Genomic DNA, 19,489 nt, shown 5'->3' on the forward strand with positions numbered 1-19,489 from the left:
ATGGCGGCGGCCACACCGCAGAATGTTGAGATGGAAGCGGCAAAGTTCTTGCACAAGCTTATTCAGGAGTCCACCGATGAGCCTACAAAATTGGCTACAAAACTACATGTGGTATGTGATATTGATATTCTAGTCCATGTTTTTTTTGGCTCACTACTTGTTTGAAACTAATAAAATTAAAATGAAAATAATAAATATTATCAAAACCTATGGACTATGCAGTTAATGCGGAAAAACGTCGGATATCGGTTAAGGACCGATATCGATTATCGCGGTGAGATATCAGTAATTTTTATATCATGCAGAATTTATATATATAGCAATTTAAGACTATACTCTCCTACCATTAACAAATTAACCTTTTGCAACTTACAAGACACTGAAAATTGTAGCAAGTTGGAACTGATTAAGACTTAAAACACTAACATTAAACACTAAAAATTGACAATTAAAACTTAAAAAACTGATATCGGGAAAATTGGTGATATATCGTTCAATGTCGCCAATAATATCGGGACCAATATTATGACCGTTATTTTACAAAGGGACCAATAACCGATATATCGGATCGGCGATATTGACTGCGTAGCTTATAGATTCTGTAATATAAGATACTTGACATGTTGGTAAAGGTTTTAAAGGCATAACTTATGTACTACCAACTCAACATACCAGAATTGCATCACATACTATATGGTATTAAATTAGGTACACTTAGCTTTACACTATTGAATCATGACTAATATTTGTTTGTTTGCTTCCCAAGTTTGAATTTCTTATGGGCTGTGAGATGTAGGAGATGCTTATCAATAAAATATAAAGTTATTTGACCTTTTGTAGCTTAGAAGTACATTTGAAGTTTTGTGATTGATTTATATGCGTAAGGTCGCTGATGGTACATTATTGAAGGGCAGTGTTTATGGTTTCATTAACAACTGTCTTAGGGCAACAATAAGATAGTCAGCTGGCTCATTTGTGCCTGATGTGCAATGCAAGAAATTATTTGGTTTGTTGGTTATAGTAGTCGACAACTCACATTTCATGTTTAATACAGTTTTACATCAAGTATGATAGTTTATACAGTTTTACATCAAGTACGATAGAGTTACTATCATTGAGTAATCAATTAGGATGCCCTAAATAGAAAAAAAAGAGCATTTTCTTTTGAGACAAAATTAGTTGTAAATTTGGTTTATTGGCTTTCTCTTATTTTGTAACATCTTCATTTTCATTGGTTCACAGATTTTGCAGCATATGAGATCCAGTGGAAAAGAAAATTCAATGCCATACCAAGTTATATCACGGTAAGATCATCAACAGCATGACTGTATACCCTAAATTTATTTTTCTTATTATTATATTCAATCATTATGTCACACCATACAATTAAATCAACTCTCATTCTCTGACCTTCACACACTATTCTTCGCCTAAATTTATTGTCTCTTTGCAATTACCGTTGAGACGGCAATAAAGTATTAGGTCATGAATAATATGGATCGTTCGATGTTTTTCCTCACATGTCTAATAAAGTATCAAGGCAAAAAATTTGTGGTGCATTATAATTTTTTTTTTCAAATTCCATTTCTTTTTATTTCATCTGATTATGTACTTCTATTGTCTAAAGGGCTATGGAGACGGTTATAAATCAACATGGTCTTGATATGGAGGCTTTAATGTCATCACGGCAACCGTTGAGCAGTGGGGCTCAAGCTGGCGAATCATCCCTATCCCAACTTGCAGGTACACACGTATTACGTTCTACTAGTTATAGTTTGTTTGTGTTGTTACTAAGTTATCTCATTTTACATGCATTGTTTTTATTTAAACTAACAGGGTGTAATTGATGTTCAGGTTCTTCACAGCAAAATGCAGTGGACAATGATTTGAAGAAAAATTTAAGTGCTGAAGATACAAAAAATTCAGCATTTTCAAGCAAACCACTGCACGTTCCTAGCAGTTTAGGACATGGCATTTATCAAGGATCTGCAAATCAACTTACATGTGAGTACTATAATTCAAAGTCTTCACATATTGCCAAATTTTGGCAAATATATAGGAATTTTGTATGCTTAGTGTCCTATTTTATACCAGTGTCTATTTTCATGCTTGGCCTGAAGCTCTGAAATAAGCATAGAATGCATATTTGTGGTTAAACCATAACTCTTAATGTCACATTTGGTACATATGTCCTACCTTATGCCAGTGTGCCATATTCTTTATTCCAAGTTAAAACCTGTTTACATGATATGCTTTCGATTGCTTTTAAATGGCATTTGGCACTCGCACACATTAGAATTTGTAAGCCAAATCTTTAAAGATATTAATGCTCCCTTTTTGTTCAGACTCTCTTTTCTATGTTGCTAACCTATTTTACATAACGTTAGTTATCAATATCTACCATCTTGTTCATATGCATGACCTTGAACCTCTAAATTTTAATTGCAAGTTACAACCATCAGTGGCAACACACTATCAAAGTGTAAATCAGGTTTTAAAATTTGTTAGATGATATTTTTGTTGGGTTTAATTGGTTTTTGTTCATAAGTCTTTATTTGAACTTGCATGGCTGGCATTGAAGACTAAGGCATTTTATCCGTTGGGACTTGCACGTTGGATAAAAAAGAGAGCAATAGCTTTTACCAGATCTTTTGTTGAATTAGCATTTGATATTTGCTTTTCTGTTACATTGTAAAGCTATAAATAGGCCTTCTTATTAGTGAATAAAGTGTGCCTTTTTAGTTTTTACTTACTCTCTGCATTCTGTTTTGTTAACTTTATTGTTGTTTCATATTCACATACAAAACTCTTTCAAGTACTCACTGTACTTGCTTCTTCAAGCCTGATAACCAACAATTGTTGCATGCTATGTTTACCTGAGGATTATTATATGAATTGTTGCATGTGCTATGGTTGTTCTTGGAAAGCAGATGCATTCATAAGTATGCATACATTATACTTGGTTAGTCATGATGATTTATGGTATTATTGGTTGAATCACACTTTTCTTCAAGAAGGTAGTTTGTAATAGTTTTTATTTCTTTCAATTAAAGCTATGAAGAGTCATGGATCAAATGCTGGTACTTCTGGTTCATATGAATCAGCAGAACCTGGGAACCCAAGATCCATGCAGTTCAACACTTCATATGATAACCAGAGTGCTTCAATGATGATGCATAAAGGCCCAACTGGAAAGGCATTGGATCATGAAGGTGGGCTTTCAAATGTATTGACAAGTGCAAATAAGACAGTTCAGGTATGGGTATTTTATCTTATGATCTCCTACACTGCTACTATTTCATAATCATATTTTGGTTTTGTTAAATTTTCTTTTTTCTCACAGGGGGGAATTTCAAACAGTGTTGCTGAAATGGGAATGCTTCGAAATGAAGCTTCGAGAGATACTGGAAAATTACCAGCTGTACAAGCTCCTTCTGTTGGACCTTCCATGCCTTTTAAGGAACATCATTTAAAACAACTCAGAGCTCAATGCCTTGTATTTTTGGCTTTCAGGTTATACTAAAGAAATATATTCAAAATTTCTTCCTTACATTGTTCAATATCTGAGTGTTCATGGTCCATGGAGGCCCACAACTATAACACACTGTCTTTATACATATAGGAATAATTTAATGCCGAAGAAGTTGCATCTTGAGATTGCACTGGGGAACGTCTTTCCCAAGGAAGGTAGTTGATCTTTTCTGTTCTTAGCTAAGACATTTTGTTAGGCTTGTAAACAAACCGAACGTACACGAATGGAGCATGTTGTTCTTAGTTTAACTTTAAACGAACAAATGATCGAACACGAAAAATTAAACGAATGAGGTTTGTCTGGTTTGTTAAGAAAATGAGCGTGTTCATGTTCGTTTATGTTTATGGTTCACAAACATAAACGAATGAGCATAACTGAAAGTAGATGAACGAGCATAACTGAGCTTAAAGCAGTTAGAAGTAAAATGTGGAGGGCAATGTGTTTGGCCTAAAAAGTTATTAAAACTAGACTAAGTTTTATTGGGTCAAAAAATATTAAATGAGTATATTAATGAACGTTTAATGAACGAGATTAAACAAACACAAACCAACAGAAATAAATAAACGTAAACAAATGAACATTAAGGGATTTAAATGAACGAACGTTCACGGGCATAAATGAAATGATGAACGAGACTTGTTCATGTTTTCTCGTTTAACTAAATGAGCAATTCTTTTTGTTCAGGGTCGTTTGTATATTAAATAAATGAACATAAACAAGCTTCCTGCCGAACGACTCAAACCGATCACTTTACGTTCGGTTCGTTTACACACCTGCATTTTATCATGTGTCAAACCGTGACTTTGTTGCTTTCTACAAAGATAACATATGAGAGACCTTGTTATGTGCCATCTAGCAATTGACTATATGCAAATAATAAATGTATTTGCAGATATATCTAGCATTGATCAAAAAGGTAAAGATCAATCTATGGGGCCTGGTTCTTCAAGCAGTGTATTTGTTTCAGATACGAATCTTTTGAGAGAAGGAGAGAAACTTGATAGGATGGCAGATAAAAATGATCTATCTGGTCTTCCTGAACATGGGATTAATATAATCCCGAGGAAATTTGAGTCAGACATGCAAACATTTGAAGCAAAAGAACCACAGGCTCCTGCAACCAAATTGGTCCAGTCAGATCCTGTTAACATCTCACCACATGCAGAAAATCGTCATGGTCATACTCATTTGCCAAGTTTTCCTCTGAGTGAAAGGCAGATGATAATGCCAAAGAATGCTAATATTCTGGAAAAGGATGTAACGCTTGGTGAGGACTATCACTTTATAGATGCAATCTTTTTGACATCCATACATTTATAATATTCCTTAAAACATGTTGCAATTACATAAATCTGATGAGGGTTGGCTGAATTTTTTTATTTTATTTTATTATGCTCTTTATTTTTTGTAGCAGGAAACAATCATGACGGTGAAGATACTTCTGAACATAATACAGCACCAGCATTGCCAAAGTATACTACATCTGAAAAGTGGATTACAGATTGCCAAAAGAGGAAAGTTGCTGCTGAGCATAATTGGGCTGTTAAAAAGAAGAAAACAGAGCAAAGGATCTCAGTTTGTGCTGAGAAATTAAAGGTATTCTATTCGTCTAAATCTTACGTTAATGTTGTAGAAGTTGTTTGCTTACTATATTTATGTCTTCATGATATAAAATGGCTAGTTGAGTTAAAACCGAAATAGATAACATGGCAAATAGCTGTTTTGCTGATTCATGTTTTTACAATGGTTATGCAGGAAACAGTTAGCTCCTCTAAAGACATTTCTGCAAAAACCAAAAGTGTCATCGAGTTGAAAAAGCTTGAACTTCTAAATCTCCAGCGTCGCCTCCGGAAGTAATTCCCTTTGTTAATCATATTTACGTGCTTTCTTTATCCTGTTATCTTTTTTAAAACCAGGGTCACTAACCACCATTTTAATCATATTCTTATTCTGTTGCAGTGATATCCTGACTGATTTTTTTAGACCTATATCTAATGAGATAGATCGCTTGAAATCAGTTAAGAAACATCGGATAGGCCGAAGATCAAAGCAACTTGAGAAACATGAACAAAAGATGAAGGACGAGCGTCAAAAGAGATTTCGAGAAAGACAAAAGGATTTCTTTGGTGAATTGGAACAGCACAGGTATGTGTATAATCAATTTACTTGCTAAAGTATGTATTCATATTTTAATAATATAATTTTAAATGCTGTTTTAGGGAAAGACTAGAAGATCTATTCAAATATAGGAGAGAACGGTTGAAGAACTTTAACAGGTATGCAAGAGAGTTTCATAAAAGGAAGGAAAGACTTCATCGCGAGAAGATTGACCGAATTCAACGGGAAAAGATCAATCTTTTAAAAGTCAATGATGTGGAGGGTTATCTTCGAATGGTTCAGGTAAATTGTAATTTAATAAACTATTAATATAATTTAACAAGGATGCACATTTTAAGATTGTGTGATAATTAAGTTGAAATACTTTTCATTCCAGGATGCAAAATCGGATCGGGTGAAACAACTATTGAAAGAGACTGAGAAGTATCTTCAGAAGCTTGGATCTAAGCTGAAAGAAGCAAAGGTTATGGCAGATATGGATGGTGTAAATGACAGTAGTGATTTTACAATTGAAAACGAAGATGAAACAGATCAGGCTAAGGTGCTTTATCTTTTGTTATATATTTGTAAAAGGTTCACCTAGATTGTTTTGTTGTTTTTCTATGTTATTAAAGATTATTGTCTTCTGCAGCATTATATGGAGAGCAATGAAAAGTACTATCTGATGGCGCACAGGTATTTAAATTTCTTCCATATCTGCTCAAGTTGTCATGGTTTCTGATGATTGGCCTTGTTGAGATAAATTTTCATGCTTCTCAAAGTTGTCTTTATGTCTCTTCATTTTTCCCTCTATTCGTTTTGATAATATACAATAAAGAGTATCTGTCTTTCTTTTTACTTGAGCATATATCATTTCTTCAGGTGATATTTGAAAAATCTGTATGGTATTCCCTTTTTTGCATGGTTTAGTCCTTCGACTTTGTTTTGGCTCATTTAAACCCTGAAACCTGAATGAAAATGTCTTCTTTTTAAAACAGAATGAAAATGTTTTTTTATAATTATTATTTTTTTTAAGTTAAGGGATTTAATCACATGAAAAAAGGACCTCTTTATTAAGTTTTAACAAGCTAAAGTATATAATTATGCAATATAGAAAAGGTTTTTATGAAGTCCCAACTTTGTTTTGGCACAATTTAACTTTGAAAACTGAATGAAAATGCCTTTTTTTCCAACTGAATCTTTTGTATAACTTTAAGGGATTTAAGCACACGAAAAGGACTTTCTTCTTAAGTTTTAACAAGTTAATGTATATACTCACGCACTAAAGAAAGGTTTTCACTGAGTTTATAAATTAATGAACCTATCCTCCCAAAATGTAGGTGCAGTGTTTTTCTGATTTTGCCTAATTTTCAGACAAGAAAATTTTCCTTGTGCGCCTTATTAAAAAACATGGATTTGTCTTAATAGGCATTTCTTATATTGTTTATTTGATGCAGCATCAAAGAGACTGTAGCGGATCAACCAAGTACTCTTGTTGGTGGAAAATTGCGAGAGTAAGCTATAGAAACACTATTATAGCATTTTAGCTGCTGTCTATTCGCTAAAGTGATTCGACAGATTATATTTTAGAAAATAAACTTGATAGGTTTCTCATAATGCTTGTCTCTGAGTCCTGCATGCATATAACATATCGTTTGCCCTCAGGTACCAGATGAACGGGCTGAGATGGTTACTGTCACTATACAACAATCATTTGAACGGAATTCTTGCAGATGAAATGGGACTGGGAAAAACTGTTCAGGTGTTCTAATCTCTGTCATGTTTTTGTTGGTTTTATGCGTTCTTGTTTCAAGTAATATGGGGGTCTTATATGTCATTTATGGTCATTTTTGCAGGTTATTTCCTTACTCTGCTATCTAATGGAACATAAAAATGATAGAGGGCCCTTTTTGGTAGTTGTGCCATCTTCAGTTCTGCCTGGGTGGGAGTCAGAAGTTAGCTTTTGGGCCCCGAGCATGAACAAAATTGTGTATTCTGGGCCACCTGAGGAGCGCAGGAAGTTATTCAAGTATGTGTTCTGAAATTGTAGTTGTTTGAACCCTAGGTTTGTTAAGTTTTAAATATATAGAGTCTTGTTTGAATCACTGCAGGGAGAAAATTATTCAGCAAAAGTTCAATGTTCTTTTGACAACATATGAGTATCTCATGAACAAACATGACAGACCAAAACTGAGCAAAATAGACTGGCACTACATTATAATTGATGAAGGTCATCGCATAAAGAATGCTTCTTGCAAGTTAAATGCGAACTTGAAGCATTATCGTAGCTCTCACAGATTGCTTTTGACTGGAACTCCTTTGCAGGTTTGACCTTTCTTATTGCAAGTTTAGTCTTTTCTTATTGCATATTATCTGCAATTCATGCAAGCATGCCCTTCCTTTGTACTAAACAAACACTAACTGTCTCATTTTACAGAACAATCTTGAGGAGTTGTGGGCACTTCTCAACTTTCTGTTGCCAAATATTTTTAATTCGTCAGAGGATTTTTCTCAGTGGTTCAACAAACCATTTGAGAGCAACACAGATAGCTCCCCTGAAGAAGTTAGCCTTATATTTATTAGCTATACACATTCTTGTTTATAAGTCGCAGGTTGTATATTTTTACAAGTTTGTGTAACAATAGTTATTTGTTTATGATGTTTAGGCTTTGCTTTCTGAGGAAGAGAATTTATTAATTATAAATCGTCTTCACCAAGTTCTGCGACCGTTTGTGCTTAGGAGATTGAAACACAAGGTTCTTCATTTGGCATTTATGTTTATAGTGACTCTTAAATGACATCACATGATAATGCTATTAGTATCTTGTTGTTTGAATGCACTTTGTGCACTCAATGTCTCGAATATCGCCGCCTGCAGCTTTTTTGCTTTACATTTCAAGCTCACATCTGTCTCTATTGAGCTGATTCAAGCTCGCTGTTAAGAAGCTTCTTATCTGCTTTCTCAGTGGCAATTCTTATTTATTGTGTTTTGTTAGGTTGAGAACGAGTTGCCCGAAAAGATAGAGAGACTTGTAAGATGTGAGGCTTCTGCGTATCAGAAGCTGTTGATGCAGAGGGTAGAAGACAATCTTGGTGCATTTGGTGTTTCAAAGGTTCATTTTTCAATAACTTAACCAACTTTTGCTATCTAGAGCATTGTGGATTAATAATACTTGATATTTGAAACAAGATTACTACATGAAATGCGTTGTCAAATTTGCTTACTGATAAAATTAAGTTGCTTTCTGTTTTTATTAGCCTTTTAAGATATCTTTGCTTTGTTTCCTTCCCATTAGGCTAAAGCAGTGCACAACTCGGTCGTTGAACTACGGAATATATGCAATCATCCTTACATCAGCCAGCTACATAATGAAGAGGTTTTTCTCTCTCTCTTTATTTCTGCTATAGTTGATGTGACTTCTTTTTGGTGCCATTTTTGTTGCTTACTAATAATTTTGTTTTATTTCAGGTCCATGAACATGTTCCTAAGCATTATCTTCCAAATATCATAAGGTTTTGTGGGAAGCTTGAGATGTTAGATCGGTTACTGCCGAAGCTAAAAGCTACAGATCATCGGGTATAATATTCCAACCGAGTTTTGAGTTGTTGCATGGTAGCTGAATTTTGAGTATTTGTCTTGTTGGTTCTAATTTTCAATGCTTTAGCTGCAATAGCTGATTAGGTGTGGGGTAGACATGATTATTTACTTTTAGTAGAGGCACTTGAAACATGTTGGTCGTTCTTTTGCTTTTAGCTACTTATATTGCAAGTCGTTGTGCAGATTCTTCTATTTTCAACAATGACTAGGCTGCTTGATGTTATGGAAGATTATTTGTATTGGAAACAGTACAAGTACCTTCGCTTAGATGGACATACATCTGGTGGCGATCGTGGGGCCTTAATTGATCAGTTTAACAATCCAGCATCACCATTCTTTATATTCCTGCTCAGGTGATCGACATTCTTGTTGGTTGAAGATTCTCTATTGTGATAATCATAAATCTCATATTTCATTTGATGTATGGCATTTGGTTATATGTTTGTAATAATGCTGAGCATTTGTTCATGTGATTTATAGCATTCGTGCTGGAGGCGTTGGGGTGAATCTTCAAGCTGCGGATACAGTCATCATTTTTGACACAGATTGGAATCCACAGGCAATAACACAGATACATACATGCATATACAAATATATTAAGCATTATATTTATGTAGTACATTGAACTTTTCTTGTACTCAATGGTTTTTGTGTCCCTCGCTATGGTTAGGTTGATCTGCAAGCACAGGCTAGAGCTCACAGAATTGGTCAGAAGAAGGATGTACTTGTTCTTCGGTTAGAAACTGTATGTATACATCAGGCTTGGTGTAACTTTTTAGTTTGATATGTCTGATATCAAAGTTTTCTCTTGGTTACAAGAGAAAGTTATGATGCTTTGTATATTCTAGCTCCTAAAAAATGTGTTGGTGTTAGGTTAAATCGGTGGAGGAACAAGTTAGAGCTTCAGCTGAGCACAAGCTTGGAGTTGCTAACCAGAGCATAACTGCTGGTTTCTTTGACAATAACACAAGGTATCATCATACTACTTTTACGTTGTTCGTGATAATGACATCATACACACATGTATGTACGTATGTGTGAGTGTGGTTGTTGGGTCTTTAATATGAGTATATGTATTTTGCATATGAATCATGTGATATATGCATGTGAATCATGTGATATATGTAGTATGAAGTTCAATTAAGAACTTTGAGAACTAATCCACACCATTTATTTTTTATCAATGTTTTATATCGAGTGGGCTATCTAGTAATTAAATATAAGAATGAGGACTTTAACCAAACTGAACAAGAGTAGTAATGGAATTAAAAATCAAATCTTAATTTTTTTCACCCTCTCTTAAATCACGTCCTTTTCCTTTTTAGGCTTTTATTTTTTAATAAAAAACTGAGGGTGTTCATGATCTTTTATTTTATGAATAATTTTATGATCATTTTCAGTTTAATTTATAGATATTGGCATTACTCAAAAGGCATATATTAATACAAGTATAAAGTATTATAGTACGGCACAGTTTCGAATTTTGCAATTTTCTATTTCTAGACATGATATAATGAAATTTATATTTGTTTCATATTGGTAAACAACCAAAAAAAAGTCTCAGCTCCTTCACAAATATATGTAAAATATTTAACTATAGGCTTTAAGACTTACATATACAGTTTAAAATACATAACTATTTGTTTCATATTGGTAAATCTTTTACACATATGTATGTAAATTATTTACACACATGACAATGTTTTTCCTACTCATTCCATTCTTTGTTTTTTTGTTAAGAGATGAAAAGGAGAGTTCTTAAAGGAGGCTAACCCATTCATATTAAACAAATACTTAAATGAAAAGTTACATATATGCATTTTATTAGATGTTTAAGAATTTCATTTTTCTAATGTGTAGCTTAGAGTTGTTTTAAGTGACACATGTGGATTTAACTAAAAGAAAATCACCCATTCATATTAATTAGACGGATGAATGCATATTCATAATGTGTGCAATATGCATATTTAACATGTGGATACAATATGTGTACAATATGTTTTAAAAGTTGTAATTACTTGAACTCTTAAATATTTGTAAAAATTACCTTTGTGTCTTCAGATGTATTATAATATAGTATAGATACACATCATTTGTGTGTGACGCGCGTAATATATCATGTTTGTCTTTGTGACGCACACATGTGTAATATGTTAATATGTACAACTTGTGCGTAATGTACAATTTACCATGGGTGTTGTATCCATACATACATATAGATAGATGCGTACACATTTTATTGAAGATAAATGAGTTGACCGTGCCATTAACTATATCATAGTGCGGAAGACCGAAGAGAATACTTGGAGTCTCTGCTGCGGGAGTGTAAGAAAGAGGAAGCTGCTCCTGTTCTAAATGACGATGCTCTGAATTATCTCATAGCCCGGAGGTATGTACTTTGACTTGGTAATACTAGGATCTCAAGCATTTAACTCTCAATCTCATTGTTAAGATATCATATTACATCAGTTATCTATAGACTGGTATAATAATATGGATTTACAATCAAGAATGCACAGTAAAGACCAGTTAGCCTAACTGATTACATGATCAACAACCACAGTAATCCATTGAAGTACATGCTAATTAGAATATTGTATACCACTCTATGTTCTACCTTGCAATATTTCTTTTTTATCGGTATCCTTATTAACTGTCATTTTGATGATGGCAGTGAGTCTGAAATTGACATATTTGAAGAAATTGACAAAAAAAGGCTGGAAGAGGAGCAGGTTGTATGGAAAAAGATGGTTTTAGAACAAGCAGGGGCAAGTGGTGAATCCATACCACCACTTCCTTCTAGGCTTGTAACAGAAACCGAATTGAAATCATTCTGTGAAGCTATGGAGGCAATTGAAGTTCCAAAACCTGTGCTTTTACCCGGTATTGGAGGTAAAAGAAAGGGAGAGCTTGGAAACTTAGACACTCATAATTATGGACGGGGTAAACGAGCAAGAGAGGTTAGTTATTGCGTCAAATAAAATAGCATTAGCTAAGAGGCGAACTTGATGATTGTTGTTGTTTGTGGTATTTACTTAGGTACGCTCTTATGAGGAGCAATGGACAGAAGATGAGTTTGAGAAATTATGTCAAGTTGAAGCACCGGGTTCCCCAAACCCTAATGAAGAACAGAAAGAAAAGGGTTTGCCTATTGTCAAAACTGAGTCTAAGGTGGTTATTGGTGCAGAAGGTCCAGGATCGTCTAACATACAACCAACACAACTTTCTGCAGACATAAAACCAACACAACTTCCTGAAAGGACTTCAGTTCAAGTAAATCCACCAAAGCGGGGCCGTGGAAGGCCCAAAAAGAACAAGACAGGAATTGCTTCATCTCCAATTGGCCTTCCAGTTTCTCCAGTACCTGTTTCGCATGCTGTTAAAGGTGTTACTCCTCATATTAACCCTCCTGGAATACCAACTGTTCCTGGCTCTCACTTGAATGCTACTAGCCCTTCTGGTTCCAGTTCAAAGCCTCATGATGCTGGGAAGTCAACGGTTACTTTGACTTCTGCTACTACTGCCACCCTGGCAGCGCCTCCTGGTTTTCAGCCAACAGCAGATCATCCTCCAGGTTTTCAACCTGCAGCTACTACTCCAAGTTATAATAAACCATTAGCCCCTCCTCCAGGCTATCAACCACTTACAACTCCTCCTGGTTATCAGAAAATTACGCCGCCCCCTGGATTTCAGCCAAAGATATCTTCACCCCCTTCTACTCCTATCTCTCAAGCAACCCCTGTTGTTCTTTCTAGTTCTCAGTCAACTCCTGTTGCTCTTTCCAGTTCTCAAACAACCCCTATTGTTCTTCCTAGTTCTCAAACAACTCCTACTGTTCTTGTTGGATCTCAGTCAGCCACCATTGTTAACACTAATACACCTACCGATACACCTTTAAGCTCTACTTTACAGGTGGTTCCTGTCTCGCTGCCAATGCTATCTCCGACCTCTCCCGATTCTCTGTCTGCTTTATCTCCTGCAGTCACATCGGGTCGGGGTAGAGGTCGTGGTCGGGGTAGAGGTCGTGGTCGGGGTAGAGGTCGTGGCCACATAGTTGAAAGTGAAGTTGAAACGCCCCCACAACCACAACGTAGGGGTAAAAAGCAGAATCATATTGTATTAGCTATTCCTGGTGTTCAAAGTTCTCCAATCGGTAAGCCAGAAACCAGCTCTGCAGCCGGTAAGCCAGAAACCAGCTCTTCAGCCGGTAAGCCAGAGGCCAGCTCGCCAGCTGGTATGCTAGAAGCCTGTAAGCCAGAAGCTGGTTCTGTAGCCAGTAAGCCAGAAACAGGCTCTGCAGCCAGTAAGCCAGAAGCTAAGCCAGGAGCCGGTTTTGTAGCCAGTAAACCAGCAACAGGGTCTGCAGCCAGTAAGTCAGAAGCCAGCTCCGCAGTCGGTAAGCCAGAAACAAAGTCTTCAATCAGTATGCCAGAAACAGCTTCTACAGTTGGTTCATCTACTGCTTCTGAAACAGGCAATAAGCCTTTGGCTTCTGAGCCAACTCCTGCAAACAAGGTCAACAACACACCAGTTGCGGTGACAGTTGGTACTCCTGTAACTGTAACTTCTTCTGAAGTCTCCAAATCTGATATAGCATCACAAACATCATCACTTCCTGCTGCCTCTGTTGGTGAGACTGTGGTGGATTCTAATGCAGGGACCACACAGACACCGATTTTTGGGTCTGTTGTATCTCAGCCCACTGAGTTACAAACTTTGACTCCTCAAACAGCCACACCACCTGTTACCGCTCCAGTCAGCTCTCTCTCGGTGACTTCTGATTCCGCATCGAAGAAAGGGAGAGGAAGGGGAAGAAGGGATCAAAGTGCAGTGGACCCACAACCACCACCAACTCGTCGAAGAGAAAGGAGGAAGAAAGATGACACTGTAGATGCGCAGGATCAGAAATCTAATGAACCTTCACCGAAGAGAACACGCGCTTCTTCTGGGAGAAAAACTGTTGCTACAAGAAGTATGGCACGAAATCAAGCTTCTGAAATTGTCGAACCATCGCTGAAATTCTCACCAAACATGAAAGAAAAGTCAAGCACATTGGTCAATGTTGATACATCAAGCAAGGCTGCTGTTGCTAGCAGAGTTGATGATACCCCTGGGGAAAAGGTTGGACCAGAAGAGGTTTTGGTGGCAAAGTTTCATGATGCTGCTGAAATTGCCAAGCTCAAGGAAGATTTGGATCCCAAGGAATCAACAAAGTTGGTGGTTAGTGCATGTGCATTTTTTTTACATGTTTGAGCCAATTTGAAACCTTAAAACTTATCAAACAAGCTTGTGTTTTATGGTTGGTTTTATATGTACTGTGCAGGGTGAAAAAGAGTCCAAATCAGAAACTTTGGAGGAGAGAGAGTCAAAACCATCAAAAGAAGCTGAGCTTTCAAAGGCAGAAACTGAGAAAGAGGAACACGTGACAGGGTGCAGTGCTTTAGAAGATGCTGACAAGGACAATAAAACTGAACCCGCTGTGTCTGAAAATAAAGTTGTTGAAAAGAAGGTATTAAATCTCATTGCTTTTGGTTTCTATATCTTGCTACTGCATTTAGTATGTTTGTAGTTTCTTTCTTGTCCTAATAATCTGATTTGTTTATGTGCAGACCGAAGAAAAAGATTCTGCAATCATTGATGAAGACACTGTGGAGGCTAACCCTGTTGAAAAAGATCCTGCAATCAAGGATGCAGACACTGTGAAGGCTAATCCTGCTGAAGAAAGTGTTGCTGAAAAAGATCCCGCAATCAAGGATGTAGACACTGTGGAGGCTAACCCTGCTGAAGAAATTGTTGCTGAAAAACATCCTGCAATCAATGATGTAGATACTGTGGCAGCGAACCCTGCTGAAGTAAGTGTTGTTAAAAAAGATACTGCAATCAACGATGTAGACAATATGAAGGCTAACCCTGTTGAAGAAAATGTCGTGGAAAAAGATTCTGCAATCAATGATGTAGACATGGTAGAGGCTAACCCTGTTGAAGAAAATCTCGTAGAAAAAGATTCTGCAATCAATGATGGAGACACTCTGGAGGCTAACCCTGCTGAAGAACTTGTAGTTGAAAATGTACAGAAGGAACCAACTCCTACTGCGCAAATGGTAATTTAACAGTTTAGTACATATATGATTCTTTTTCGTGTATGTTTATATGCAATGGCTTTTGTATATCATTGTGCAGACTGGAATCGAAGAACCCCCTTCAGAAACTGAACCCGCTAAACCAAATGAAGAAGTTTCACAAGGAGAAGTTGTACATGAGGAAAAGGAACAAGAAGTTAATGATCCTGTAACAGAAAATGCCGGTGATATTAACATGACATCATCAGAGCCTGCCATTACACAGGTTAAGGTCAAACTCGCTTCACTTATGTAGACTTGAACGATCACTGAAGAACCCCTGTTAATTTTCTTTATTTTTCTTGTATGTTTATATGCAACGGCTTTTGTATATCATTGTGCAGACGGATATCACTGAAGAACCTCCTTTAGAAACTGAACCAGCTTCCCGTAAACCGTCCGAAGAAGTTTCACAAGGAGAAGTACATGAGGAAAAGGAACAAGAAGCTAATGATCCTATAACAGAAAACATGGGTGATACTAACATGACATCATCAGAGCCTGCCATTACACAGGTTAAGGTCAAACTCACTTCAGTTATGTAGACCGTATTTCTACTCGTATCGTTGTATAAAATATGAAGTTTGCAGGTTGGTAGAGATGATGTTGCATCCATTGAAGGTAAGGACGTGGTTAAGACGGATGCTAAATCTGCTGATGAATCTGTGGATGCTTCCCAGACAGAAACAGCAAGTGACAAAGCAACATTGGAAGATAGTGTTGCATTAGATGATGTTGCAAAGACTTTAGCTGGAGCTGAGAATAATGCAGGTTCTCTGTTGGACACAGAAGTCAAACCCTCTGTAAAGGTTGGGGATACCTCTAATCCTCCGGAAGAAAATGAACATGAGAAACAAGTGGGAAACAATGATGCATCTGATGGTATTAAGGAGAAGGTAAACAAGAAACATTAAAATAGTAATGACACTATATGGGCTGAAACGTTCAACCTTAAAAAGACCCATATTTTGTTTTGTGTAAAAAACATCAACCCTAACCCGCCACACACACTTGAAATCGTGTAACTCGAGCACGGCCCGTTTTACCGATTTATTTAAATGGGTTGGTGGATAAATCAAGTTGGCACGTGTTAATTGGGTTGTAAAAAATATGGGTTAAACTGGTCAGAGACATGCTAGTGGGTCGACCTGTTTACTTAGCGGGCTAAACATGCCAACCCAAACAAGACCTGTTTAGATAAACATGCCAACCCGAACATAACTCATCTTTTAAACGCATTATATATGCCAACCCAGAACCTGAATATTTTTGTGTCACGTTCGTGTTGTCTTTTAAGTCGTGAAAAATTGGGTAATTTTGGTTTTAGTCAAAATTGGTCAGGTTAGGTTGCCTGTAAAACATTTTTGTGGAAATGTTAAGCTAGTAAGTCTGCAGAGATGATTACTAGAATTGTATTATTGTGGTAAGATATAAACGTTTAATAGGTTTTATTCTATGGAACATAGACTCTAGGTGACTTTTGACTTGCTTGGCTTGGTTCATTAGTTCTCTTTTAGGCTATTTATTTAATGGTACATTGAACTTAATCCTGAAGTTTCTCAAAGATTCTACTCACGAGTGGATGTTTTTTATATTCTAATTTAATTATGCGTTTGATGAACTGTGTAGGTGGAAAAAGAAGTTGATGGGATCACAGCGATGGAAATAGATAGCAAATCTCCTGAAAAGATGGAGGTTGTTGGTCAAGATGTTACCATAGAGCAGGAATCAACTGGAGAAGCTCCTGCTGCACAGGTATACCAGCATGCAGTCGTATCATAGTCTGTTTATTGTATTAATTGTTCTTTGTTTTATATATTTATATTTTTGTATAACTATGATTAATCTAACCGTTTTCCATTCAGGAGGAAATAATAGTAGAGGCATCTGTAACCATCGACACTGATAGTGCCATGCTGGTGGAGCCAGAAGCCAAACCTTCTGAAGGGCATAATGATTCTGTGCAGGTAAAGGCACTACCAGACGAAACAGAAAAACCAGATACCAATACAGAAAATGTTAATGGGTCAGAAGCAACCTTGCAAGTGGAAACCGAATGCGAGAATCCGAAAGAACCAGATGCTGATGCCATTCAGGTAAAAACTCTTATCACCGTTCATTCATTGATACAAAATCTTCTCTCAGTAATTTCTTATCATATTATTATTGTTTCATCTGTGAATGTTGCAGACTGACACAGAATCCCCAGATAATAATCCTCTGGAGGGCAAAAGTGTCAACGTTGAAAAAGGTCACAAGCCTCCGGTTGAATCCGTGGAAGAAATAAACGAGCAGTCGGTTGCAGAAGGAATCTCAACAGATGTGAAACTAGAAGTTACAAGTGAAGTGACTGATGAAAAACAGGATCTTGTTGCAGCAGAAGATTCCAGTGTGGTTGAACAAGGCAAAAATGAGAATTTGGACTCGAAAACGGACGAACGTGAAAATGATGATATTATTACAGTTGCAGATGAGGTAGAACACAAGGAGGATGAGATTACAGAAGCTGATAATGATGTTTCTCTAGTAGATGACAAAAAACAGGAACAAGTTGAAGCTATGGAGGAACAGCAAGACGATAAAGAACAAGAACGAAAAGTTGATACTTCCGAAGAACAAGAGGATGACAAAAATCAAGAACAAGTTGATGCTATGGAGGAACAGCAAGATGACAAAAAACAAGAGCAAGAAGTTGATGCTACTGACAAAAAACAAGAAACGGGTCCTGAAAACTCTGTGGTGGAAGGAGATGCAGAGGGTTCTAACTCGGGGGCTGAAGTAGATGTGAAGAAACACGAGGAAGTTGCTGGAGAAACGTCTGTGGATGATTCTAAAAACGAGGGTGCGGTTGCAGAACAAGTAGTTGATGAGGATTAATAGCTGTAATTAAGTGATGGTTTAGTGTTTAGTAAGGATTTGGTGATATAAATGTTGGAAGGGCAGTGCTCTATAATTTATATGCATGTTTTAAGATTTGTTATTTTGGTATTCTGTAGACGTGAAGGTTTAGTATGTAACCAATGATATATAATGTAATGCTACTCGACTTCTTATTATATTGTGCCTCATAAAATCAATCATGTTTTAGAATATAGCCGATCTAAGTCTCACCGTCAGATTATGATTCTCGACCTTTAACTTGAATCCCTTCATGCGATAAATACATATGAATTTGGTTATGGTCATTGTATTCATACATAACAATCAATCATAACCAGTTTTTCTATTAAACTTAATTTATTGCCCGTTAGTTTACAATGATAATAATGTATAAAGAATGTTTAGAATAATGCCTTATTCATGTATGCTTAAATATGATAGAAGAGAACAACAAATGTTAACTTTTAATAATTAAGTTTTTTTTAAATGAAAATTCTAAAAACACAGTCATGTATAAAGAAGTTGATTGCAACAAGAATTCCTTTGTTTAGAACAACAAATGTTAAAAGAAGTTGATTGCAACAAATGTTTAGTTAACTAAAGATAGGCGTCAGAGCGCTATGAATTAACATGAGAACAAGTAAAGAGATTAATGTATATCACCAATATGACTATACATGATAAGTAATGTCTAAGATGAAACATCTTTGATATATGGGTACTATCTTTGTCAAGGGAATGCTCTACACGAACACCACATACATTACTAGTTGATACTAGACTGTTGCTATCTAGTCAAAAACAATTAAATCAGTGTCCTAATCACCTTAATCTAGTCAGGATAAGTAGGGTGTCGAACCACGAGGAGTATGTGGTCAGTGTAAAGTGTAAACGATTCCTAACATTATGAAGTAATTCAATTAAAGTGCTGATCACACTAGCAAACAGTTTATATGTTATAATAAGTAAACAAGTAATCACGTATTCAATCGATTAACAAAGACAAATCATACCCGGGAATCCAAGTAAATAACCTAACAGCAAACTCATGCAACTTAACAGATACACTATCCTGTGTCAACTACAGACTGACTAACCGGTTAAACCTTAGGCATCCACGCTCACTAACACACGGCACTGGTTATCAAACGTGTGACTCAACTAAGGGTAAACGTATGCTTTCTCGCAATTGACAGGTCAAAACAATCCTACAAGCAATTATCATAGCAACTGGCACAGTAATCGTTCCGATCGAAATAAACC

At 36.3% G+C, this 19,489-nt stretch overlaps 1 protein-coding gene across 1 annotated transcript; it reads left to right on the top strand.

The window, feature by feature from the left end:
* Positions 1-18,223, top strand: LOC143566757 (chromatin structure-remodeling complex protein SYD-like). The gene is made up of 37 exons (XM_077053366.1): positions 1-111; positions 1,243-1,304; positions 1,628-1,743; positions 1,855-2,004; positions 3,054-3,256; positions 3,344-3,513; positions 3,623-3,687; positions 4,425-4,799; positions 4,944-5,128; positions 5,288-5,385; positions 5,492-5,677; positions 5,752-5,932; positions 6,027-6,191; positions 6,282-6,325; positions 7,087-7,143; positions 7,295-7,391; positions 7,486-7,658; positions 7,741-7,954; positions 8,067-8,192; positions 8,296-8,385; positions 8,626-8,742; positions 8,926-9,006; positions 9,099-9,206; positions 9,411-9,580; positions 9,708-9,786; positions 9,898-9,972; positions 10,101-10,198; positions 11,509-11,616; positions 11,902-12,187; positions 12,267-14,447; positions 14,551-14,736; positions 14,837-15,315; positions 15,681-15,861; positions 15,937-16,242; positions 16,976-17,101; positions 17,212-17,442; positions 17,537-18,223. Exons 1-37 carry the CDS (start codon positions 1-3, stop codon positions 18,221-18,223), a joined length of 8,367 nt encoding a protein of 2,788 aa, XP_076909481.1.
* The last annotated feature ends 1,266 nt before the right edge of the window (positions 18,224-19,489 follow it).

This window comes from Bidens hawaiensis, unplaced genomic scaffold (assembly GCF_021521415.1).
Source record: "Bidens hawaiensis isolate Kalapana, Puna unplaced genomic scaffold, B.hawaiensis_p1.1 tig00023045_1, whole genome shotgun sequence".
Classification (NCBI taxonomy): Eukaryota; Viridiplantae; Streptophyta; class Magnoliopsida; order Asterales; family Asteraceae; genus Bidens; species Bidens hawaiensis.